This window comes from Podarcis muralis, chromosome 6 (assembly GCF_964188315.1).
Source record: "Podarcis muralis chromosome 6, rPodMur119.hap1.1, whole genome shotgun sequence".
Taxonomy (NCBI): Eukaryota; Metazoa; Chordata; class Lepidosauria; order Squamata; family Lacertidae; genus Podarcis; species Podarcis muralis.
Window position 1 is genome coordinate 81,094,418 of NC_135660.1, and position 27,292 is coordinate 81,121,709.

Consider the following 27,292-nt stretch of genomic DNA (forward strand, 5'->3'; position numbering starts at 1 on the left):
TGTGATTGGCCAAGTGGATAGCCAGCCAATCAGGATTTAAATGATTTCCCCCCCCTTCACTTCTCACTTCTGACACCCTAGCCTTGTGCTCTGCCACCCCTTTATGCATTTTTCACCTGTGGCCCCCTTGGGATATCCTGCCTTCCCCCGAGGGCAATATGGCCCCCGTTTGGGAAACACGGATTTAAAATATCCTTCAGAACCTTCAGAAAAATGTAGTGGTTCCTTTGTAGACGTATGGGGCTCTTCAAATAATTAGGCAAAGTGTTATCTAAAGCAAGAAAGCCTGAAAACCACTCCTGCTGAAATGGACTGTCAATGGTAGAATTGGATATTCTTCTATCTTTTTAAAAAAGTCAGCAGACAAACCTCACAACCTGAGAGAAAAAGTAAGGTAACAGACTATGTTTTGAAGATGTTTTTTTTTATTTATTTAGTAGTTATATTACCCTTCAGTTGGAAGAGCCCAATCCTACTAGGAATAGCAATGAAGAAAAGTTTCTCAATACAGATTTAAGGGCACACTGACAGCAGCACTCAATAAACCACCCTCTCCCTTGTGTTCATCTCACTATTTACATATCTGAAAACTTCAGATTTTAAATGCTGCAGCCTTCAAACATTCTCATCATTTACGGGTCATCTTGCCCGTTTATAATAAAGCTACATATACCGACTCTTCTGAAAAGCTCTTCATATACACCTCAGAAATGAACTGCAGTGAACTACAACATACCAGAAGCAAGCTAATTTAAATTTTTCTGCACCATTTAACTGTTCCTGCTACTAGTACATCGTACATTCATTTTAAGAAATTCCAACTGTGTTCAAAAGTTTCAGAGGAAGAGTAAGCTGACTTCAGGAAAGAAATGATGGAATTATCTGTACACTGACAGCAACTAAGAAACCAAACCTCTTGAACTGTGATGTATGGTAACCAGGTCAATAGATTTCTCATGATTGTGAGATGCGAATTGCACTTGACTTGCTCTCACTTACACATGCCTGAAACATGGACTTGACCCAATACGCTGGAAAAGTCACCGGACATTAACCTTCCTGTTCACTAAAGAGAAACAGGTATATCTTAACCAAACCTGCCAGCATCTTAAGATAGTACATGATGAGAACTGTGACTAAGGGCTCATCCACACTTGGCTTTGTTCTGCATTTCTAGCCACAGGTCTGGGCTTTGCAGGTCTGTGTCTGAGCACTTTTTATTTTTGTTTTGCCCTGGCGCATGGGTCTGTGCCTAGAGAGTGTAGGGTAAAGGACATGCCCTTGTTGTGCCTTTGGGGCCCTGCCTGCTTTCTGAAGCGGAGAGTTCCAGGATGACAATTCCATTGGTGAATTCCTTTTGACTATTCCTAGAGTCAGACTCTTACACTTGGAGGGGGGCAGTGAAGAATTTTCCTTTAGGCAGTGACTGAGGTGAGGAAGTTGTCTTCTACTGCACTGCAGCACATGGCTTCGTTCATTTGAACCAATGGTCCTGAGGTATTGGCCTTTTAAGTGCCTTTCTGAAAGGCAATGGGACTGGTTCTAGCCCACAGTGGGTTATCTGGGCATTTGCAGGGTCAGCCCAGCACATTTTGGTGCCCACGCAGAGCATCTTGTGCAAACCTTAACAAAACAAATGGAAAATGCTGAGGATAACTACTCTGGTAGATTATACCTTCTGTTGCTCCAAGTCTGGCCCTCAAAATGGTGGCTTCACCTTGCCTCATGGCAAGATCTTCTGACTGCATTAATATACGGCTCCAAAGAAAAGCAAAAACTTAACAACTCTGGAAGGACCAACTGAAAGTTACAAAGTAATGAGCTAGTAAGATGCTGTTGGTAAAGGGGATGCTGGAGGCACACCTGGCAATTCTTGGCAGATAAATGCAGTGAGTATTTGTGACAAGTGCAGAAGACTTCAGGTTGCTCCAAGGTATCCTGGGAGAAAGAACCTGTGCCTGCTGCACCATATTACTGCAGTTACATATTGCAGTGGAAACCCTCAAAAGGCCCTTTTAAAAAATGCACCTTTTTCTTCTCTCTCCTTCTTGTTCTTGCGGATATTTTTTTTAAAAAAAGAAATATGTTACACTGTGCTTATTTTTGGATTTCCCCCCCCTAATGAATCAACATAGCTGCCTACATTTTTGCCTGCCTTGAATGAAATCTCTAACTTCAAAAGCTTGCTATTTCAAGGTTCAAGGTTTCTGCTCATCCTTGTGTGAGTGGAGTAGAAGAAACAGGCATGAGGGCATACATTGTGGTATGAGACAATAAGAATAAGGACAATTTAGGATATCTATCAATGAAATAAAAAGAGGAATTTCTTTTTTTTACTATGTACAGGTGAGAGATACGCAAATAAAACTGTTTCTGTAAAACTCATTCACGTGTCTCTTACATGTACTTTGTTTAATCTTCATCTAATAGAGACTTCCGTGTCCCAATCTGAATTAATTATTTCTATAGAGTTCTTTTCCTAAAGCTGTTTACAACCCTTATCTCTGTTATCCTCCCAGCAACCTTCTGAGGTGAGACTAGGATGTAAGAGAGTGAGTTGTCAAAAGCCAAACACTATTCTGATGGACAGCTGGTGTGGTGTCGTGGGTACAATAACAGAGTTAGGCCAGGGAGATCATCACTCAACCATAAATCTCACTAGATGATACCTCTGCCTCTACCTCTACCTGTGAAAATAAATATGTAATCATGTACATCACTCTGAGCTCCTTGGAGGGGGAAAGTAGGATAAAAATGTAGTAAGATAATACTTCATGGATGAGCAAGTATTTGATTCTTGGTTCACCATGTTCAATATTTTATCCACTGCATAAAATGCTCAAAATTTTACACCCCCTTGGCCTCAGATTTGGTGTATTTAGACCTACAAAGCCTAAGCACAGTATTTGATGAAATACTTACATGTTTGGCTTATGTGCTAAGGTATGCCATGTTAGCAAATTCCGCATTGCACATCAGACAGACAAACTATGTGGTTGCTCCCAGTATACAGCCACATTACTCCTCCCTTCGTGTTTTTTACTCCTACCCTATGCTGAGTTGAGGTCTCATTCAAACCTGGGCTTGTGCTTAAGCTCTCTCCTCACTAATCACAAGCTGTAGCCAAGAACAAACTCACTGTAACCAATGCAAACATTATGATCCTTAGGTGTAACCTGCAGAGCACCTAGTAGAAACCAAGACTGCATTCCCATGACAATTTAATCCCCCATGATGTTTCCCTAACTGTTAAGTTCTGCACTATATTTGAGATTTCACTTCTAGAACTATTGTGAAATATAGCACTCCTTTCCATATTATCTGCACAATGTTTTTTCTGGAAGCAAATAACACAGAAATAAGTACTAAACTTCCACTATATTCCACAAGAGTTCCGAAAGTGGCTTTTACATCGTGTCAAAGTTCAACGATAATGTGGAACTTAACAGTTAGGGGAAAGTCATGGAAACAAAATGAACTGGGTTGTGGATGTGGTCTAAGTCTGCCAACTCTTTCTATTAGAGAATGTTTTCAATGATGAAGCAAAAGTATAAGCACTGAAACAAGAGTAAACCATTCCATTGGAAATCGGGTTACTAAACATTGTCTAAACACTGTGACCACTGCAGCTTATTTCTCCCCAACCCCATCTGTCTTCCCTCTTTGCTTAACATCCAGCCTGGTTTTATGGAGAACTCAAAAGGTTTCTCACCATTTTGTGATACTTCAGTTGACCCTAATAAAGACCTTGACCTATGAGGTTGTTGGTATATCCATTTGGAGAATAAGATGCTATAAATCATGCAAGCAGATGGCAGAACCCAGCCCTCTTAAATTTAGATTAGGGAAAGAGATTGAAGTTTTATTTAGAAGCTCAGTTTGGATGATTCTGGATTTGGAAGCAAAACAGTTGGGATCCAAAGAACAGCACAATTAGTTCTGGACACCAAAGGTCTTGTGCTTCTCAAACAGCAGTCTCCACTTTTGAAAGGGGCTTTCAAAAGCAGTTTGTGATATGGCACAGGTGTCTGCTGTTTAAAGCCGAAGAAGTCATCTGCCAGTGGCCATGCTCGAGTTATTGAGTGTGCCCCAAAGAACTCTTTAGAGCCCAGCCAAGAGTGTATAGCTGAGGCCAACCCCATAAACACTTGGTGCCCATGTAAACTCTACACAGAAAAACATACACAGCATGCTAGGAAAATGATAAAACTATGTTGGAAAGGAAGAGAGTTGTTACAGAAAATGCACCCCAGATATTGGATTTATTTATTACCATACTTTCAAATTATGGGATAGAATCAACTCCCCCCTTCCAAAAAAAGATTCTAATGTTGCACTCAATTCCGGCATTCAGGTAGACTATACACATACACACATTGCTACACCCCCCCTACGACAAATCCCACCTGCTATTAACATCCCACCTGTTACCTGTGTTCCAAAGACACTAAAAATGCCTCACAATCATTTGCAGCTTGACATACACAATTTCATCTTTATTGCATTTCACAGCATCAGCCAGCCCTGTTTCATCCATGATTTATTCAACCCATGTGCCAGCATTCAAAGGAAATTTCTCCATTTACCCCGTTAAGTAGCAAGGCATTAATTTTACTTGTACTTATCAAAATACCTTAGGATTCTATATCCAGTTGATCCTTCAATAATGAGGATAACAATAATTTTAAAAACCAAACCAAGACACCCACCCAGTATTCTACCATTGCCTGTTGCCTTGGTAATCCAAACGCCCAGGAACTCACTGATTATCGGTGAATGGGAATGGCATTGTTCACACCGCAGTGCCTCTGCTATGTTAATGTGAGATAATGGCAGCCAGAAGAATCCTTTTGTTCCCAGCTTTGCTGTTTATTCATAGTGCCTGGAGGTCAGCAATTGCTACAACAATCAGGAAAGGAGCTACTGAAACAGATTCCACTTCTGGGTTTTGTTTTGTTTTAATTTTTGCCTCCAAAACCAGAGAGAGAGGAAGAAGAAGAAAGCTCTGCACAGAAACCAGGGAACTGAAGGATGATCTACAGGGAGAGTGAATCAGAGAAGGTATAGCAGGCAGCATGAATGAAGGGTTTGATGGATTTGCGTCTGTAAATCCAGCTAGCATGCTAGTATGCATGCCCAAAGAACAGCAAAAATAGCTTTTGAAAAGAAGAGACAATACACTATTATTTAGCATTTTTGCCCCCCTACATAAACCCAGCCATGTCATGCTGATTAATCTATTTTAGATTAATTTTAATAGCTTAATCATTTGCAGTAACTAACTTTTTATTGGAATCAGTTCTTTCCAACATTAATCTATTATCACATTTCTATTTCTATTTATTTACATATTCACCAGCTTCATGTGCTGTCCTTTCAATGAGTTCAGTGTGACATATATGGGAGCTATCAATTTTTATCCTTAACAACAAGCCTGTGAGGTGGTATGGGCTCAAAGTGTGTGACTAGTCCAGGGTCACTCAGGAAATTTCCTGGCAGAGTAAGAATCTGATCTCCCAGATCCACATCCACTCAATGTGATGCTGCCCTTGAAAACGGCCTGGAGATCACAGCCAGAGCAAATTGCGACTGCCTGACTGATTTGGCCACTCACAGCTACATCACATCAATTATAAAAGGTATCTGCTGGCTTCCTATATGCTACCAAGCTGAATTTAAAGTTACAGTGTTGACATATGAAGTCCTGAGTGCTGGGAATCCATTATCTGAAGGGGCAATTATCTCTGCATTGCCCAGTCCATTATTTAAGATCTGCCAGGAAACGCCTTCTTGCTATATGTGGAATCTGGGGACCTGGTACTTGGAACAGGGCCTTCCTGGTGGTGGCAAGCCAATTGTGGAATATTCTTCCCTTAAAATCTGGATGATTAGTTTTATGCATCAGCAGAAAACATACTTCTTCCTACAGGCCTTCAGGAAAGGTGAGTGTGTCCATAGCCAAAGGGATCCACCTGGTTTATCAGATGAATGAACAGATGAATGAACTGCATTTTGCCTGCTGGTTTAAAGATTTTTAATTAACTTTGTGGAGTATTTTATCATGTATTTTTATTGTCATGACCTGCTCTTTTGCTATAAGCACCCCCCCCCCCACACACACACCAGATTCAAACCTGAGTTACAGTGTACAGCCAGGCATGGCTCTTGACCCATCAGGTGCTATCGCTACCAGACTCTGGCAAGGTGAAGCCATTTGCCTCGGCAGGCAGATCTGACCCTCTCCTTGCCGCTGTCAGCCCCACCGGGCCTTCAACCATGCTGCCACCACAGTGCTGTTGCCCTCACTGCTGTGTCCTTGTTGCTGTGTTGTGGTGGCAGCGCACACACAGCTTAAGGCAAGGGTGCAGTTGCGGTGGTGGGGCTGGAAGCAGGGAGGGGGCTGGCATAGTGGGGATGGGGACATCATTGGGGCATTTTGCCTACAGCGGCTAAACATCTTGGGCCAGTCCTGCTCTGGACCTTAGCTCCCAACTACATTCCTTGAATCCGAGTTACGAGTCCTCAGGAAATGGGACAGTCCCACCTGCACCTGCTTCCTAATCTGATCTGCATCTTAGACGCAGGTAGATTCCTCATTCAAGCAAACATGGGTCTTCATGTGTTATATGAGGGAGAGACATAGGGCATGCCCAACACATTATTACTCTTGTTGTGTTCCTGTCTGAAAAGGGCCTGAGCATCACTTCATGTGAAGGAAAACCATGACTAGATTCACGTAACCATTTTTCTTGACTGCAAATCACTTACTGTCCTCAAAACTGAATTGGGCCATAAGAGGAAACCATTTAACAATGCTACAGCTCATTATTAGAATCCATATTTTAAGATTTTCTTTCTTACCCTTTTAAAAAAAAAATACAGATGAACAACAGCACCAAAGCAGCCTACCCCTTCGCCAAATAAGTATATTCTTGGAGTTAACATTTATTCACCCAACAAAATTAATCTTCTCAGTTAATGTTCTCCATGCTTGATTAATCTAGAGACTAGAGAATGCTTGATTATTATTTCTTGAGGGGGGGAAGGAGGATGTAGTGGGACCTTAATGAAAACCACCAAGTCCCCCTGGCTTCCTTTCAGTTTTAGCCAAATTGTGCCCACCCTTTTCTAGAAGCCTTCAAAAAGTAGCAGGTAACTTGGCAATTAAGACGGCCGTGTCATCTTCGTAGGAATGATTGCAAGCACTTGATTTCTGTAGGCTCAAATGTGTTGTGAATCAAGACCTATGCAGCCTCTCAGTTTCACTATCAGTTGAGGAAAAGGGAAGAGCGAAGCAGTTGCTTATCAAATGATTTTACCAAAATAAACTATGGTTTACGTATTACAAGAATGCAGTAAGTCTAAATTTAGCTTATGAATTGTAAGCACTGATGTCAGCTGTGGACACAGTTCCATTTCCAGGTCATGGTTCTTTCTGTATTTTTTTTAAACGGTTATTATGTTCTAGATATGATTCAACAAACCACATAATCAAAGGGGTTCTTCCTATGACTGGTACAAAAATATTAAAGCAAAAGGGAGTGAAATGGCCAAAATCCCTTCCTTGTCCTCAAGCTTGAAAAGAACACCTATATGATATTTCAGATGAACTTCATGGATGCCTAATAATGCTAATAAATAATAATGCCCCTAATTGAATTAGTAGTTAATTTCATCTTCCATTTAATTTTATCAAACCTCTGGAATCAAATCACTTGTATTTTTTTTAATAAAAAAAAAACTTCATCTCTTTATTTTAATCAATTCTGATTTCTCTAAGAAAGCATCCAAATACGATCACTGGTTGTAAGGAAATTGCCATTTAATTAATATTGAAGGCAAATTTGGGGATGATAGGAGATAAAAAAGGAGCCAAAAAGACTTGCGATAACAGAAAATGCTGCAATGAGCAGCTGTGTGTTTGCAGACATTGTTACTGACACTGCAAAGCATTAACATGTGCTATACAAGCTGCAACAAGCACCTTACTAAGTGTACAAAGCACAACAGGGTAAGGAATGGCTCTGAATGACTACTAAGTAGATGCTCTTGTTGAAACCAGGACAGGGTTTGGTGTGCGCATGCCTTCTTTAATTTACAATTGTTTTTAAAAGCTTGATTTCGTCAGAAAATTATGCTCTAATTACCTGCTGCCAATTGAGTTCACATTAAGCATGTCTAGGTCTTCGCCTGGCCGTGCAAAGGGTTGAACTACGGGTGGGGCACACAAACCCTGCCCCCAAAGTCTCTGAACTTACAAGTCTTCTCTTCCCTGTCTTATCAGGGTTTCTGATTGTAGACTGGTTCACTTAGAAATCCCCTTCAGACCTTCATGCTAAATGCACAAAGGTCTGCAGAGAAACCGTGTAGTAGCTGAAGCAGTTGGAGCTGGGTATAACATTCACCCTGGTTAAAATACTGTCTCTGCCACATACTCTCTTGCCTTAGACAAGCCTTCTCATGCTCCTCTGCAAACTGACCCGGCTGATGTGGGGCTAATTTAGATAATGCATGGGAATTGTTTTGAACATTTCAAATGTACAACGTAAATGCAAAATATACATGCTAGACCTTCCTGTTTCATCTTTTCATTATTTTTTAGGATCAAAAAGAATATACTGGGCACAATTCAGCAATTTTAATTTTTAAAAATATTTTCTATATTGCCCTTAATTGCAAGTGATCCCAATGTAGTTTACACACAATCCAATGAAATCAATGCATACCCAGGCCACAATTTGTTTTCAGTTCTGTACCCCTTCTACAGCTCAGCACACATATCCCACAAGCTACTTGAACATTTATTCTGAGTTTAAGACTGTGCATATCCTAAAAAACAACAATACTCCCAGTTCTCTCTTAAGATAACTTACTAGATTTACAGAAAAGCTTTGTCTTCTAAGCAACTCTGCCTCCAGAATTTAAATCTACACTTCAGCTGGGGACCATAAAATACTTCAGAGACTGTTTTCTCTGAACAGACTATTTTCTGTTTCAGTTAATCTGGGAATTATAGCAATAATAACTGGTATATTTAATATAAACACCAGCAGCTGTATAACTGAATGCTGTTACCTTAGACCTTAGAAAGCACATGCTCATTATACAACAAAGTTTCTGGGGGGAAATGGTACAAGTGCAAAATGTGCTGAATGTTGACATTCTCACGTGAATGCTGATAATCTCAGATGATGTGCGTGAATGTCCAAATGTAGAAATGTCATTACTTTTCAGACATTCACCACTGCATGCTGACAGGTGACTGTCAACATTTGAAGATGTATTCTTGAGCTTTCAAATATTCACAGAATCTGAATGTGTGAATCTGAATGTGTGAATGTCACCAAAAATTGGAAAGTCACTGTAAAATATTGATGATTTCAGGGCACTAAAAAGAACATATGTTTTCAGAATTGAAAAGGATATTTATAATATCCTTAGAAAGAGGTACTGTGAACTCTTTAATATAACTGTCTGCTAGAACATGTGGATATCACTTCCTTGAGATCATGGCCCTCAATTCTCCTGCCAGGCACCCATCAACATTTGTGGCATATTTCATATATTTTATATTCATGCAGCTGCCTGGCTGCCTACTTCTAGCCAGTTCGCCAAGCTTTCTTTGTCCTAGAGCTACCACCACACATATAGGGAGAAAAGGATCGCCAAGCTTCCATTCTGTGCAACTGGGTCTCTTTCCTGTAACTTTTGAGTATTTAAGAAAACATGCAATAAATATGCCCCTGGGAGCTTATGTCCTTGCTTATTTTTTTCACTCATCACTCAAATGTGCATGGGAAGGAAAGGGGCAAAAGAGAGGGGAGGGAATCCAGATAACTTTGACTAGGCAGTAGGGAAAAAAGGACAACACTCTGATCTTTCGAGTACAATTATAATGAGGGCAGATCACAGAATATCCTCAGTGAGAAGCTTGTAACAAAAGACCACAGAGAGAGGGAAATTTGATGGGTTTGGTTAAGTGACTCTCATGACAATGTGTGCTGTGTTAAAGTGGGGACCCTTCCTGCCTTGTGGTGTAACCTTGACACCTTGTGCTGCTGATAGAGTTAAGTGTATGGAGGGATTGTGGATCAGCGAGTAAAACGCGAGAGTCTTAGTCCTGCAGAATGCAGGATCCTAAGTGGATGGTGGGGCTAGAGCAGGAAATAAGGGGGAAACAAGTGATACAAGAGAGAAAGGCAGAGAGAGGTGTTAGTGAGCTGAGTGGCCAAGAACTCTGAGCAGAGCCAAATGAGAGTGGAGGGTGCTGCAGACCCACTTCCTTGCTGACCTCACCTCTGCTTTTTGGGGTACATCACCCAAAAATGATAGAGCTTTGGTAGAGCTTTCCAAATGACCCTCTCGCCCTGCTTGTTTGCTCAAAGGATGGAGCAGAGAAAGGGAAAAGAGGGTGCCGTGTTGAAATAAGCAAGTTCTCCAAACGCCTTGAATTAACAGAAAGAAAACCTGAGATCTTTTTATTTAGGATGGGGAAATCTCAGGTTATTTTTCAAACCCAATCCAAGAGCTTAGAAAAATTATTTGCTCTGCCCACCCCACCCCTATCCAAGCTGGTGGAGAAGTTTTCTTCCATTGGCTTAAACTGACAAGGATGGGAGAATCCTATAGGAACAAAACCTGAGGCTGAAAGAGGGGCTCCTTTCCTCCTGGTCCTCAGCAAGTGGAGGGAGGCCCCTCTGCCTCCCACATCCTCAGATTTCAGCCATGCAGGGTTTCTAAACTCCCCACGCAGGCAAATGGAATGAAGCCACTCCATTAGCTTGCATAACTTAGTTTGGGGTGGGAGGAGGAGAACCACGCAGGGCAAGACTGTCAATTCTTCTCCAGCTTGGATTTCCATCTTAAGTGCCAAAGTGCCAAAGCATTTGGAGCCACTCACTCCTTTCCATAACCCCCTATACTGATTGGTCTCATTTGCATGCAACGCTGGCCAAAATCCATGGTTAGGGAAATTGGCCAATGAATGCAGTTCAAGAGATCTTCACTTGGCTCTTCACTTCCTAGAGCAGGGAAACATAACCTGGGGCAGCTGGTTTAGCGTTAAGTATGAACCAGTACTCATGGTTTGTTGGAGAGAAACAAACCATAAGCTCTGGTTCACATGTTAACACTAAACCAGCTGCTCCTGGGTTTGTTTCCCCACTCCAGGAAGAGAGGAGCGGCTTGTGCGTTGGCTCATCTCCCTAAGTATAATTCCTGGCCACCAATACATCTGAACGTGGCCATTCCACACAGATCAGAAATATAAGAAATAATTTACTAAATAAGAGGAATTCAGCAATGTGGAATCCAAAGAGGCTGAAGTTCAAGTTTGATCAGAACACATACTCATGCACTTCACATCAGTGCCTGGTGCAAATGTAGCAGAATTATAGCCAAGCTTTCAAATGCTTGGATTTCTATCGCTCTTCCCTGCGTATAAAATGCAGCTATTTCCCCTACTTAGCAGCAGGCATTCCAGTTACACCACCGATCACAGTAACTAATGCTGTGTGTGCTCTTGCAGGGCAAAGGCCTGCATGGGACTCACCTGTGTGAAAGGGAGGGTTTCATGGAGCTCATGGGCGGCTGCATGGGGAGCTTCCCAGGAGGGTCGTTTTGCCGACTTTTCTGGTGACGCAGCAGCAAGAGTCGTCCCAGCTCCTCACACCACGACGAGAGCAGCGCTGGAAACAAAAACACAAAAGCGATTGGAAGAATGAATTCTGTATTACAGTCACGAACACACACACATATATGGATAAGAATATTGTTTAGATATTTACCAATATAATGCTTACAATAAAAAAACAAGCAACTCATCACCCTTGACCATTGGTTATAGTATATGGGGCTGATGGGTGCTAGAATTTAAGATCATCTGGAGTGCCACAGGTTCATCTCTGATATAAACTGTTTTATTAAACTTTATTCTGAAGTATTCTGCTGTAATTTCATTTGCCTTGGTGATTAAAACCTTCTTGGTCCACCAAAATTGTGTACCATAACCCTCTTCTTCCTTCATTTCTGGCCTTTCTAGCCTTACCACTTTATTTGAAATCAGAATAGTCTCCAGTTATTATTTAAAGCAATTTTTAAAATGCAAGGCCTTATTTTAGTGTTTAGCACCCTGAGAAATGACTACATTTCATGGGCTGTGCCAAGTTTTTGAAAGCAAAATATTTTCAGCATGAAAGGAAGGCTTTGGCTACTCCTCAGATACTCCTCCCCCACCCCCATTTTCCACTGTCATGTCTTTCAACATCATTTTCTTGCCAGCTACATGGTCCCAGACCCCCAGAGATCATGTAGTCAGCATGATGACGTCACAAACCCACACAGACAGATTTGGATATGAGAAAATGCCACCATGCCCACTGATTAAGAAGTTAAGAAACACCGATCTCACTAGTTGCTGGTCTCTGGTTTAAAAATGGGTAGGTATAACATCTGAAGGGGTTGCTCAGTGAGGAAGCTCACTGTTTTTTCTTTCTTTTAGAATTTCTATATCCCCTCTGCACTTTTAGTGATTAATCCCTTAAAGACAGCGTGCAGACTATGCTCTGGACTAATGCATTCTAAGCACAGAGAACTACTGTGAGCTCCTTTCTCTCTATTAGCCAAAGAATCTGTCAACAAGCATTTGATCAAATTGTGCTCACCCTTTATCCCTGGCACATTATTACTAATGTGCCAGCAACAAAGGGTACTCGCCCTCCCTCTTTCCCCTCTCTTTTATGTTGCCTGGAGATAACAATCACTATCTAACATTACACTGTGGCCACTTGAGTTCTGAGGGGGAAAGCAGGGGGAGAAATGAACAAAGTGTTCTGGAAAAACTGTAAATGCAGCCAGTGTTGGCATAAAAGCAAATGCAGAGCACCTCCACACAAGCTGAACGCAATTACGGTGGTGTCGAATGGAAACCATCCATCTTAAGTGTAGCTTTGATGCAAGGGGTGAGTTGTTCCTCAAATGTGAGCATATAATGCTCTCGACAAATAAAGATAAAAGGAGGAAGCAGTCTAATGATTCTGTGACAGGAATCTGCAAAGGAGTGCCAGTAAACCTGCTTTGCAGTGGGAGACAGACAAGGGGAGAAGCAGGAGAAGGAGTGGCAACAGCAGAATACCACCTGCTTAGCTGAAAGAAAGTTTTCCCTCACCCAGCATAAACAAGGTGAGATCAATATCCATGAAAGTAAATATCTGATTCATATATGTTGCAACTGTGAAACGTAAAACATCACAGCATGGCCCTCCTTTAGGTAGATGCGTCATACATCTGTGTTTGTGGTAGGTGGCTGTTTGAGTTTTGTTAAAGGAAGAATTTCAGGGAAGAGAGAAATGGAAATTACTCATTGCCATCTTTTACTTCTGGGATTTCTGGACATTTGTATAAAGGCAGAAATATTATGACACCCATGGTGGGGAGAAATGACCTCCATGTGTTAGTAAAGGCTCAATCTTGGAGTACAAGTACCTGGGGAAGTTCTCTTGCACAAGCATCACAGAAATCAACAGGAGCTCTGCAAGATCTCCCACTCTGCTGTCCTTCAATGCAACATGAAGCACATGCCTCTCAACTGAACTGGTGTTATTTTATTTTTAATACTCATAAATTGCCTCTCCATGTTAACTATGAGCCCATAGTTATGCCGAGGCATTAAAAGCACACTGAAAACAGCTAAAACGAGCAAATCAGAAGTGCATTTTAATGCAACAACTCCAAAAACTGAGTTTCTCAGTTAAACTAATCCTAAGCAAAGACTGAAGGAGGCCAGCCTCTCCACAGAGGGCAACAACCAAGGCAACAGTATCCTGTGCTCTCATTGGCTAGTGTTTATCGGGTTTTGGCAGGTGTACTAGTTAGAGACAGAAGGGAACCTTGCCCCCCCTCCCCAGAATTCAACCCACATGTGATTATTCATCCAAAGCACCTTTATTTCTTGCCTGCTCCCTGGTTATAATTACAATTTCGTTTGTGTGTGTGTGTTGATTACACAGCGATAATGAGGGGACATAAAACAGTAAATGCAACAATGCTCTTAAAAAGTTTTTCTTTTTTTGCATGAGTACCGTAATTTATATCCTGAACGTATCTAACAGTGGGACTGAAAACCCTGCAAAGAATCTTTTCCCCTACTGAAATGTGAAATGGTGCCGTTATTGCTCTTTTCCACCTCCTCCAAAGTCTTTGTGACTGAACATTAAATGAGCATAGACCGGAAACAAAAGCATATCCTATCTTCTCCCACTGCCGCAGAAGAATGACAGGGAGGAAACGTAAGAGTTTCCAGACCGCTCTCTGCTACAGAAGCCTGCCTCCACTGTACCAGGCTGCATGTGGCCCAGGAAAATTGAATACACACAGGCCACACACAGACCCATCTGGTGCAGCTGGATTTTGAAGAACATGACCATGCTCTGCCCATTCCAGTAAGATGAAACAAACAGAAAATTAATTTGCAGATTGCTCTATTCATCTTTAGCATGCTTTAGCTGCCGCTTTTTAGGCCCCAACTGTATTTAGGCACATCTCATCTCATTGAAACTCAAAGCACGAGAAACTCCGTATCACACTATAATGAACAGATAAAGCAGCAAGCACAAAGGACAGCCGCAGATGGTGCCAACAGTCAGTTTCTCCTTCTCACACAGAGCAGCCAAGCAGCTGCGATTCCCCCTCCTCCCCCCCTTTATAAAACAGGAGCACAGATTTTACAGATGGACTCTCTCAGCTCTACTTTCTGCTGCAGTTTAATGCCTGGATTTCAGCCCATTGCTACGCTGCATTGCTTTCGGCATTGCAGAACTGAACATTAAGAACCATCTCCCTCTTGACTTCCTTCCCTTAAATGAAGAAAGTTGTCCTTTTGGCTGAAGCACTCAAAGACAGCCTGATCTCCACCCCACCCCACTGGCCACCCCAATCTTTCAGCCACCAAGGTTTCCCCTGTACGTCACAGGACAGGGAAAGGTTGACAGTTTTAAAACAGACCTACAATAAATAATATGCAAGGCTGATGGGCACAAGAGGTGGCCAAGATTTTTCACTTGATAAAAACTCAAGACATGGTCAAACTTGGGATGCTAACTGATGGTTCTGGATAAGTGTTTCATTTTTGGGGAATTAAGAAAGAAAACAGAGCTTATTTGTGTACAAACATCTACTCTATGCAACATTAAATATTGACAGTTGAGACTTGCTCGTCAAACAGATGAGAAGGGGAGCAATCGGTGGAGAGATTAAATACCCTAATCTATTTTGTGCCTAAACAGGTACAATCTTCAGTCAAGCAAGAAAGAAACTAGAGGTTCATTACCCTGTCTAGAAAAGTGGAAGGATCAGACAGTACAGGTTTTAATGGATTGTGCCACATATTGCATAATGCTCCTACATACAGAAAACAAGAAGCCCACAGAGAAGACTAGAACCCTCCTCTCTGATAGATGGCAAGAATTATAATTCAAATCTACAATTCCCCACCTCAAGACTGAAGTAGTCTTGAACCACAAGAGCTCCGTACTCAGAATGAACAAAAATTCTAAACTACACCTGAAAATATTTCCCACAGGATAGTACAGTAGTCAGCTAAGTTTTACTCAGTGCAGATCTATTGAAATTAGTGGGCCCAATTTAGTTGATTACCACCCATAATTTTGGGGTGAACCAAAGATGAATTAAATTCATTTTGGGACAAAACTTTGAATGATTTCTAGTTCATATTCCAGTTCATCCCCTCCACCCATTATAGTATTATAGTTCTAATACTATGTTTATATTAGGGCTATTAACTAATCAAATAATGTTTCTTATTATTCACCTATCTTTTAACCAAATTAAAATAGTTTAAAAATGTAAATAAATTTGCATATTACCCCAAACCTCAACATATGTGCCCTTTTGATATTAAAAGAAGTATAAGACAATTGACAATTTAATACACAACTATAGCCATTGTAATTTCCAATTACAGTAGGCAAAATAGTTCGGAAAAATAGAAACAAGGGCCTTCTTAAACTACAATCCCACCAATGAAAACTTGCCCTCCCTGTTAATTTTTTTCTGAGTAATCAAGCTTGACATGACTGATCTACTAACTAAAGCTTGAAACCTTTTTTAGAGATCTTCAAACAAGGGTTTGGTTCCCCAGTGACCATTCCTTCCTTTCAAAATGAATACTTCAAAATGAAGAGCTTACATCTGTTTTCATGCTTATTTTATGAAACAAAACAATGGGGGCAGTTAATGCCTTCAAATCAGGAGATTTAATAATAGACAGGGCCAATAAATTCCCTCTTTGGGGGGGGGGGTGTAGGCAGGACTCAGGATGAATGGCAAAGAGGCTCAGTGACCAGAAGTTACTGCTAAATTTGCTAATGTGCGCCAAGCTAACACAACACATGTGACTATTGATTCTGGAACCATCAGGCATAGCTGCTGTGCTGCAAAACGCTGTGGTAAGCATCTACGAGAGACTAAATGAACGAACGGACTCCCTGGAAAGTGAAATACAGAGGCTCATGGTGCTAATCTATTTACCCATTATGATACCCTAGTATTAGTTACAGTTTATCACCTCAGTAAATTACCGCCTCTTGTTAAGAAACGTGCTTCAAGGTGCGACAAACTGTTATTTATAGGCGTACACTATATTTACAGCTAGAAAGGCAGGTGAGGAAGGGGCAGGACAGCAGCTCAGTCATTTCAATGCCTTTTGCTTCCCAGGAGACAGCGGGGAAAGCACAATAGGATTACAGCTTCTTGCTGCGGTTAAGCTGCAGCAAGAGTTCAATAGGCAGCACAGCACTATTTCCTTCTTGGCTGCTCCAGGAAATCTTTAAAGAAGATGCAAGGTTTGGTTGTGATAAATGCATCTCTGCATTGATTGCTTTTCATTCACAGCAAGTAGAGCCATCCAGTGCTAATGGATGCACTGCTATAGGCAGAACAAACCAATAAATGCTTCCACCACCCCCCTTAATGGCACCCTTTACAGATGTGCAATCCTGCATACTGCACAGTGTACTTTATTCCATGGAAGATTGCTGAGCAGTTGCAGAAACGGTTCACACAGTTGCTGCATCACTGCAAAAACTTAAATCCTGTTTACAAAGACAGAAAACAGAGCAGCTTGGGCAAAAGAGCATTGTCTTGGTCACAAAATAGTTGCAACATTTTAAGTGCCATACTGGAAAAATTCAAAAGACACTGTCCGTCAGGCACGTATTTCAAATAGCTATGCAACAAAACATTATTTATTTAACTTTCATCTTTATTATCTACACCTTCCTCTGAGGATCACAGAGTTATGGGGTTATACCTGGACGTATGACAGCCCTACAGAACGCCATTTATGAGTTTATATTATATAAACTGGATTGCCACTGTCCAGAGAAGCCAAAGTGATGCCCTTCAGATATTGTCTGACTCCAACTCCCATTGGCCTCAACCACTGTGCTCAGCTGTCATGTAGGATCGGAGCTGTCGTCCAACAACAATGGATGAGCACTGTGTTACTCCTGCCATACCCTACTGGCAAGAGGTCAGGAGACCTGGCAGACACCTCTGGACCCTAGCCCACTGCCCAACCCCACCCCACCCATCTACTAATAGTGTTCTATTGATGCTCAGCCTGGGTTCTCAGCCACATAGCCGCTTGCTGGCTGTCCCAGACAGAATTTAGACTCTAATGTTAGACTCTAATCTATATCTAGACCCTTAAGTAAATCACTGTTGGATGTATTTTCAAAAGATACTGAACAGCCAGGACTCCTGCAGTGCTTGAAGTGAATGAAATGGCAGGTGCTCAGCACCTTTAAACCACAAGCCAATTTTCTGTAAGCACCAATATGGATTTAAGAGCTTAACGGCACACACATGGATTTCAAAATTTGCTCTGTCTTCAGCAGATTACTTATATATATTACAATGGCAGAAGGGAAAGGGAGAAGGAAAAGTCTAATAATGGCCTTTTATATAAATTTTCCAGAGAAGTATTCCATAAACACACTGTATATTGCAACAATTATTAATACACCTCTTCTTTCAAAAGTGAAAGGAGAACAGGGGCGCATTAATTCCTATTAATTCAGAGGCATAATAGTTCAAACGGGGAAGGGGACAAGTATTCTACTGCCAAATTCATTTTCTGAAGCATCCAGGCCTCACCCTCTCTGACCTGAGAAAACCTTTGCTTCAGACTCTCTTGTTTGCTCTCCCTGTCAATTCATGGACCAACAAGGACAGAATCAGGCAGCTTACTCCCATAGTCTCCAATTCCCATTTCAGTACACAGATCCTATTTGACACCACCTGGATGGGATGGCCTCAGCATGCTCCCACTCCTTCTCTGAAATGGGAGTTTAGGTTGAGGCAGAAAGTAGCCCATATTTGATGGGGAATCTCCCTTGAAGCCATATGGCAGGTACAATTAACAGTTTTCTGGCCTGAGGGTAACATGGGCTCTTGGGGGATGTATTCGAGCAGTGTGTATATCAGACCAATACACACTCTTTCACACACAAACTTGTCACATGCACACACATAGTGGACACATGGGCACACACACAGGAGCTGATCCATACATATCTTCAGAGGAGGAAGACAATTGCCCACTCAAATGATCAATTTGATGGCTGGGGAGGGGGCTCCACCCACTCCAGCACTGTCTACTTTCCCCTTCCTTTTTACAATTGATGCCCAAATTGGGGGGGGGGGGGTCACCATCCTTATTCCTAACATCTTTTCTTAGAGCACCCTTACCCAACCCAGTGCTCTCTAAATCATGGGCAGGCAGACTAAGGCCCGGGGGCCGGATCTGGCCCAATCACCTTCTAAATCTGGCCCGCGGACGGTCTGGGAATCAGCGTGTTTTTACATGAGTAGAATGTGTCCTTTTATTTAAAATGCATCTCTTGCTTATTTGTGGGGCATTGGAATTCATTCATATTCCCCCCCCCCAAAAAAAATATAGTCCGGCCCCCCACAAGGTCTGAGGGACAGTGGACCGGCCCCCTGCTGAAAAAGTTTGCTGACCCCTGCTCTAAATGTTCGGACTACAACCCCCATCAGCAGATTTGACAGCAGTGCTGGCTGGGGCTTCTGGAAGCTATACCTGATGGAGTGCACCAGGCTGAGAAAGGCTGCTTTTGAAGCTGCTGACTACAGCATTAACTGGGTATTGTGTAAAATCTCATCATGTGCTGCTTCATACACAGCCAGAACAGAAAAAGAAGACAATTGATTTCTTGGGCAGCTCTGTTAACGCCACCCCCCACCTCTCTAATTGACATGGCATCTCAATCACTGGGGGGAAAGTGTGTACCTCTGAAAGATACAGATTCAGAGAAAGAGGTGAGATAGGAAGGCGGTATTGAAGAATGCAGAAAGGATTCCACATGCTTTAAACTGCAGGACCCAACATCTTCTCCTTTGCCGGGTCAGCAAATACAGACATCAACAGCTTTGAAATTACTTAACAAGGCCAATTTTTCAATGGAAAGTGCTGGTGCCTTCTAACTCAAGGATGTGTGGATAACATACTCAGATCCCATTATTAAGAAGGAAAATATGAAGGAGAAACATAATTTTTACCATTTATTACTGCCACAGTGCTTGACCCAGATATACTTTTTAAAATATCCCTGGCCTGTTTCAAACCATCAGTGACATCAACATAGTCAAAGCCCCTTCCCTCCGAACTGCACAAAGCAACCCAGCTTATTTTGGTTTTTTAAACATAGGCACACAAAATCTGAAGGAGCTTCTTCACAGCCAATGGTACTAGGGGCCTTTGGTAACCTATGAATTTATAGTAATTTGAGATGTGAATCAGAAGAAGTTGGAACATACATAATAAGTAATTGATTTGTGCTTTTATACATTTATATTCCAACACCCAGTTTCACTTATATTTGTTTCTGTTTAAGATTGTGAGGTTGGTCAGTGAGGTTCCTGGAATCATGGGAGAGAGGGCAATAAGGTATTAATCCAACCAGCTTGGTATTGTCAACTATGACTGTTACCAGCTCTCCAATTCTCCAGACATGGGTCTTTTCCTGCCGCACCTGAAAGATGCCAGGAATTGAACATGGAACCTTTTTCATGCAAAGCATGTAATCTATTACTGAGCCGTCCCCCAAGCATATAACCCACATGGCAAAGGCCAAGTGACAGAAGATGTACACCAATCATTGCTTTAAAAAAAAAAAAAAAAGGCCTGGTGGTAAACAGTGCCATTCTTGTAGGCAGTGTTGCATGGTAACTGGCATTAAAAATCTGGCACTCAACAGCAGTTAACATGGCATATACAGTGTCCATATTAGCCAAGCTGAATAATTAGAACCAGACAGGCTGTTGGCAGCAAATGCAGGACGCTTGCCGAAGTTTCAAAGCATCCCTAATTAGGAGGCAGAGCAGATAACGAAAGACACAACTCAGCCAAGTACAGGATCTTAGATAATTATTATACCCAACAAAGGAGATAGCAAATGTAAGAAAGAGACCATATGCGCACGTATGTGTTTCTACCAAAATATCACGGAAAGAAATAGTGTGGCAGATAAAACCTGCAAAGTATTACCAGTATGAACAGGGAGTAGACGTCTGCTTTGTGCTAGAAGACAAGCATGTCATTAGGCAAGAAACATAGGATGGTTTGTGTACGTTTGGAGGGCTAGTCCCATACAAACTAGGTATGAATAGTTGAAACAATAAAATATGGGGTGAAACTGGGGCATAAATAATGTAAATGACTGTCCTGATAGGTTAAAGAATTCATCAAGGGACTTGAACCTGCATTACCTGGAAGCTGGACCTGTTGTGGGCATTCCAAACAAAGAATGCCTTGGTAGATCACCTAGTCAGCAGAGGAACTAAGATAAGACAGGTCACCTAGCCAACAGAGGGTCTAAGAGAAGTAGAAAGCACAGAAGGAGATCCCATGTCCAAATAAATCCCTGCTCTCCTCGTGCCCTCCTGAGGGTGAGAGAGAGAGAGAGAGCAAGCCCAAAGCTCACACCAAATCTCACATGAGGGGAAAATTCCAGGAATAAAGGAATATCTAGAGACTCAGAAAGAGAAGCCTAGGATGAAGTTATATGTCTGGTGGCAAATACTGGATTGCTAGTCCCATGTCTACTGTCAAGCAGGCAAAATGGGATCAGACAGGCAAGAGGATGGTCATTTTCCTCTGCAACCCCCCCATCCACTGTCCCCCCCAATTTCCTGGGGTTCAAAACGTGTTTACTGGGCAAATGGGAGGGAACAGCTATGGGGGAAGTTGCAGGAGAAAAGTAGCAGTCGAGAAAAGGAAATCCTATATTTGACAGCACAAATCTAGTTTGAACCCAAGGCTTCATTTACATATAACCTGGGACCCTTGGTTGCTCCCACAATGGGGAGAGTCTGTGTAAAAGCTTCTACCCACATGGTTCTGCTAATAAAGAGATTTTAACAAAATGCACACAAGTGACACCTGACCCTTTATACAACACCTGACCAGAGACAGAGCAACTACAGAAGAGGGAACTAGATGATTGGTGGTAACCATAGGATTCCTTTCCCCAGGCTGTTGCTTTTCTTTTGCAATCCAATCTCCACCCCCCTCACCCACTGCTTTACAAATAAATTTTAAAAAATCTCTACAGCTTAATTTGTCGAACAAAAATTTTGCTCCCCCTGGAATAAGATTTTTAAATGAGAACATGGCCTACGAGAGCACAATAGCTGAAGGCACTTGCTGAGGAAAGATTCTTATTTGCTAACATTTAAATAGGCTTAGCTAAGCATGGTAGGAGGAGCTCATTACAAGCACTGCTACAACATTCAGTCTGACAGGATGCTATTGATTAGAATATGAGAGACATAGTAAAGCAATATAACCATTAGGGAAACAGCTCAGATATTTCAGAAGAACGATAGTGCTGGATCTCTTTGTCAGAGCAAGAAGACGAGACTAATGATTTCAATGACTGTGCTTTCTAAAACAGAAGATCATTAATTTGATCTAGGCAAACATTTAAACACTGCACATGCTTCTTTGGAAGTGGTTTTTTTTAAAAACGTTAAATATGAGAAAATGAACATTTAAATGTGAAAATGATTATCTCCTTACCTAGAAAAGAGAATTTGGCCACAAGCAAAATATACAGAAAAACTGGAGCTTCGTAAGACATATAACACAATACAATAGAATAGCAGGTGGGATACACACTATTCCAACTTGTTCACGAAGGACTTTCTAGGGAGAAGCCCCAATCTGGTATAAATCTTGAGTATGTATGCACTCCTACCCCACCCTGACAAAAGCAAGCAGTGAAATGGGTTGTACTGGGTTTATTTGAAGGTGGCATGTCCTGATACAAGGTTTATAAAGCCATACATGGCGTAGTCTGCAGACAAAGTAGATAGAGAGATGTTACCCTCCTTTCCTCATTAAGACCAGAAAGTGATTGGTGGGAGATTTAGGACAGACAAAAGGAAGTACCTGCTCACACAGCACACAATGAATTAACAATGAATGGTGGCCAGTGCCTTTAAGAATTTGAGGGAATTCAAGGGGAACAACAATGACCTCTCTCTGCCTAACTGGTTCCTGCCTCTAGGGGGAGTAAAACCTAACCTCAAGACTTCAAAACCAGACCTTTAAATCCTGAACATCCAAAATAAATTTATACTCTACTGGGGAACAGAGTCAAACAAGATATACTGGTCCCCATAATAAATACTTATTCACCCACATATATTAGCACGGTATATAGTCCTAGCCTTAAACACACGCACATACACGTACCTTAAACACACAACACAATAGGACATTAAGAATGATGCTGGTACACGCCATCAAAAATATACACATTTAATAAGTTATACTTCTAGACTTCCTTGAGTGATTCAACAGAACATATTAGATGCCTCTCATGAGCATCCTTTATTTCATTTAAGGATGAAAGGGGAATTATTATTGCATATCAGAAATTGTAGAACAGTTAGAAAATTAAATAGAAAAGAAAATGACCAGTAATCTTCAAGACAGGCAAAATCACAAAGTGATCATTCTGGAACCCGAATTTTCATTTATCCATCTGCTTTATAAGCCTACCACATCCTAAAGATGGGTAACAACATACTTTATATTATTCTCCCACATTCTCCTCTTTCTCTCAAATAAAATAGACAAGACACATATAAAAATCCACCCCAATACCACCCAAGTATCAATCATGAAAACCCAGCCAAAGGTATTCATATTCTATAAACTATAGATAGGTGAAATAATAGTCTGCTAGCGTGTTCTGGAGACTTATAAAGGGGTTTGAACCGTCTCTTTTCCCCAAGCTGGTCCAGGACACGAATTTCCTTCTAATTCAGAGCTTTCCAAACCTTTCATGTTGGTAACACACTTTTTAGACATGCATCATTTCCACGACACAGTAGTTCAGTTTTACTACCAAACCAGAGGTGAAACTAACCCCTTTCCAGCCCCGGGAGGAGCACGGGGAGCGTTCGCACAACACACCTACACACTGCAGCTGACATACTAATATGTCGCGACACACAGTTTGGAAAGCTCTGTTTTCTAATTCCTCTGGCAGCATTCTTTTCATTTATTTACTTATATTTTAACTTATCTTTCAATTACAATATTGGGACACGAAGGGTGCTTTAAAAATTTCCAGTTTATACACAATTTTAAACAAGGTTTAAACACAGACTAACTGTGCGAGCCTATACCAGTTTACTCAGAAGTAAGTCCCACCTAATTCAATGGGGTTTACTCCTAAGTAATCCTAACGTCTTGGCATCCTAACATCATGTTCAAATCCTGGTATTTCTATCTCATTCTGATGCTTGCACCATGTGCTAATTAAACCCCTTTTCAGATTGGTTGTCCACTTCCCATAGCTTCTATATGCATTTTCCCTTGCCATTCATTTACTCTGTTCTAAGTAACAATGCAGAAGATTCATGCATTACTTGACTGAATACCTGATTGCTCCTCTTCGTCACTTAATTTCTGCCATTGCTATCTTCCACCCCACCACAGACTCTCTATTTATTTGATTCCTTTGTAAGCCTGTGTAGGTATCACTTTAGGATCCGTATCCTGTTGGAGTAACTGGACATGAGAAGGAGTTAAATTTCCTTCATGTACGTAAATCACCCCAGGTGCAAGGTGAGCCAAGCCACTGCTTTGGTAACAGCTCAGTGCCCTGACTATATCTGTGGTTAATGCATGCCAGCTCAGCAGTGTCTGTTGGTCTGCTGTTTGTCTGTCTCTGTGTTAGTCAGTTACTTTGTATTGTATGCATCTGTATCTGTAAACCCCACAAGCTGTATATATATATATCTGTCCAGAGCTGTTTTACTGAGCCTTATCTTCTGCAGCAGTAAACTATCTGAACTGGTCTTTGCTTCTGTCTGGTGACTGGTATTGGGAGCAACTTACACTGCCTGACTATCTTACTTGAGATTATATGGGTTTCCATCTCCCACCACATATCATAAAGCAAAACTTGCTGTCTATGTTGGACCATCCGGCAAAGAATTTCCCTGCCAGCAGCAACCATTGATGTAGATATGGATGGTAGTGGTTAACAAAATGACCGGATGGCAGAAGAAACCTTTTGGTTTTGGACGAATGTGGTTGTTGTTTTTACCAACCCCCCAGGCTAGAACCCAACACTTTAAAAAACACACATGCATTTAAAAGTATTATCGAGGACTGCACAAAGAACCATTTTAATGGCATTTAAGTATCATTTTTGTTCCAGATTATCTACTACAACCATAAATGCCACAATGAATTGTCAAGTGAAAACATAACTGACCGGTATTGCAAGGGGAAGTAGGTAGGTAGGTAGATATTTAGTTTATCTGTTTTTCAAAGAAAGGAAGGTGTGTGTATGTGAGATAATTAGAGGCCTTCAAAGAGGAGAGAATGAAAAGAATGAGTCTATTTAATTCAATGACTGGAAGAATGAGACTATAATGAGGCATAAAATCATTTTATAAAAAGGTAAATTGGCCTTTCATGTTCAAGTAGTCACACAATAGAATGAACTGGCCATTGCTGTGGAAATTAAATAATGTAGCAGAACTAAACAGAGAAACCTAATACTTGAGCAAACAAAATGTTAATATTTCAGGAATGAGCAAACTGCTAATTTTTATGGGACTTTCAAGCCCGTGTGAGTGTGTGTGCATCTTTTGCAAATGTAGGAGTCTACAGAGCCCCCAAACTCCCTATTCCGTTGTTCTTATTTGCTCTTTTCAAAACATGAAATTAATAATTTTGGGGGAAAAGAGAAATGAAAAAATAAAAAAAATCACAATTATGAAATAATGAAATAGTTAAAAAACTTTTTAAAAAACTGGAAAGCCATGAAGGAAACACAAATGCACGAGGAAACTAAATTTGGATGCAACATGCACAGTGCATGTATGGCTTGGGCTCCCAGTGATTAACAAAAAACCTCTAGCAATTGAGAAAGACTTGAAAAGTGTCCTGGGAAACTATGAGAAACTATGAACTGAATTTTGACACGCACAGCAAAATAAACATATAAATAAAATAAATGGTAGTTACGTATGGGTGCCACCTCTGAGAGCACAACAATCACTGACACAATCTCAGTACAGGGAAAATATCCAATTACATCAGGAGGTTACACAGATATGCAGTTTTTAGGGCCAAATTCAGTTATCCTAAAACAAACAAAAGCCCAAAATAAAAAGTCTATTTAGCCAGAATCCCTCTAGAATGATGATGCCCAGGTCAAGGATGACCTGCTGAGCATTTATAAATCTTGCATCATTATTGAAGATACATTGTGGAAAGAAAGCCAGTGCTCTGTGAGTAAGTCCCTTTGGTAGGAATGCAAGCAAAAATTGTCTGCAACTAAATGGAATAGATTCTTCCTAGGTTGTAAGTAAGGTACTAAACCAAATGTTTAGGAGATAATCAAACACGGTAGCCACAGGAGCAAGCGGTTCCATAGCCAGCTGCCATGTTAGTGATCAAACAATGCAAGGCAAGCACTCTAGGTCTTTGGCAACCGATTACTATGAAAAATCTGTTTGATTTCCTAAGTGAGGTGAAGTGCAAAAACACCCTTTTAAGTGCAGGTTTTCAAGTCACCTGCCCTAACTCTGCTAAGATTTTGACACATCTTGGATGAATTTGGCATGTAATTCCGCAGTAAATCGTAACAATTGTTCTGAGATTTATTGCTGTACTTTTCTTGTCTGCATGATTATATCTTTGGCTGAAGCTTCCAGGCTGTAATTGTATGGTAACTCAATGTGTTTATGACTAGTGCTTATAATATCTTTGTTTCCTAAGGCATTCTTGTTTAACAAACAAGTATATAGTTCATTGGTAAAGAATAAACATGCTAACAACAGTAGGTATAATGTTAAGGTATAAGCTTAGGAAAATTAGCTGGGCAAACCAGGAGGAAATGCAAAATTCAGTGCTGCCGTTTTATCTTGCCTTATGGACAGCATGGTCAACCTGTTTCTGCTTCGTACGATGTACAAAAGAACACCCCATTTAAGCTCCACAGACTGTTAAACAAAATCAAAGTATAGAAGTATCTTGCATGCATTAATTTTAGATTAAAGCTTTTCCTTTTCCTTTTCTTTTTTTGGCTCAAGGGTCACACTGAGGGGTCATTGCCCCCCTGACAACCACATGCCAGCAAACATCTATGCACACACTCACATGTGTGTATGGAGTTGCACACATCCATTTACGGTACATATGCACACACACATACACAAAGCGAAAGGAGACAGGGAGACGTGCGTGCATGCACACATACACATTCATACATTCAGGTATGCAAACAAGCACACTCACTCACATATACACAAACAAACATGAATTAATTGTCTTGGAATGGTTTCTTACAAGCACCAACAATGAATTCCAATTACAGCATAGTTAAAATAATTATCATGATTTTCCTCCCCCTACAAACATACTTTTAAAACATTAGTTGACACAAATTTGCTTGTGGGCTTACTTAAATGGGCTTATTTACAGGTAAGTGTGGCTGGGACAGCAGCCTTAGCTGCCTTGGAATGATTTACAATGGTACCCATGTAAATCATGCTTCTAAGTAAGAGACAACAGGTGGAGTAGGTGCCTAGATCTCTCTTTAGAGTGGCGGGAGAGCAGAACCGGATGGGATGGTACCTTCCTGTTGTCTTTCCTACCTTCCTGTCTCTCTCCACCACCTTCTGTCTTTGCTGGGCGGAGCAATCTTCACCAATAACAACA

General features: G+C 41.2%; 1 protein-coding gene across 17 annotated transcripts in view; it reads right to left on the reverse strand.

Moving 5' to 3' along the window:
* Positions 1-27,292, reverse strand: part of ZMIZ1 (zinc finger MIZ-type containing 1) — a 366,767-nt gene that overhangs the window by 42,771 nt on the left and 296,704 nt on the right. For all 17 annotated transcript variants that reach the window (XM_028729170.2, XM_028729169.2, XM_028729172.2 and 14 more), the window contains one exon: positions 11,552-11,687. In XM_028729170.2, coding sequence (XP_028585003.2) covers positions 11,552-11,687 — 136 coding nt within the window. The remainder of the gene's footprint in view (positions 1-11,551; positions 11,688-27,292) is intronic.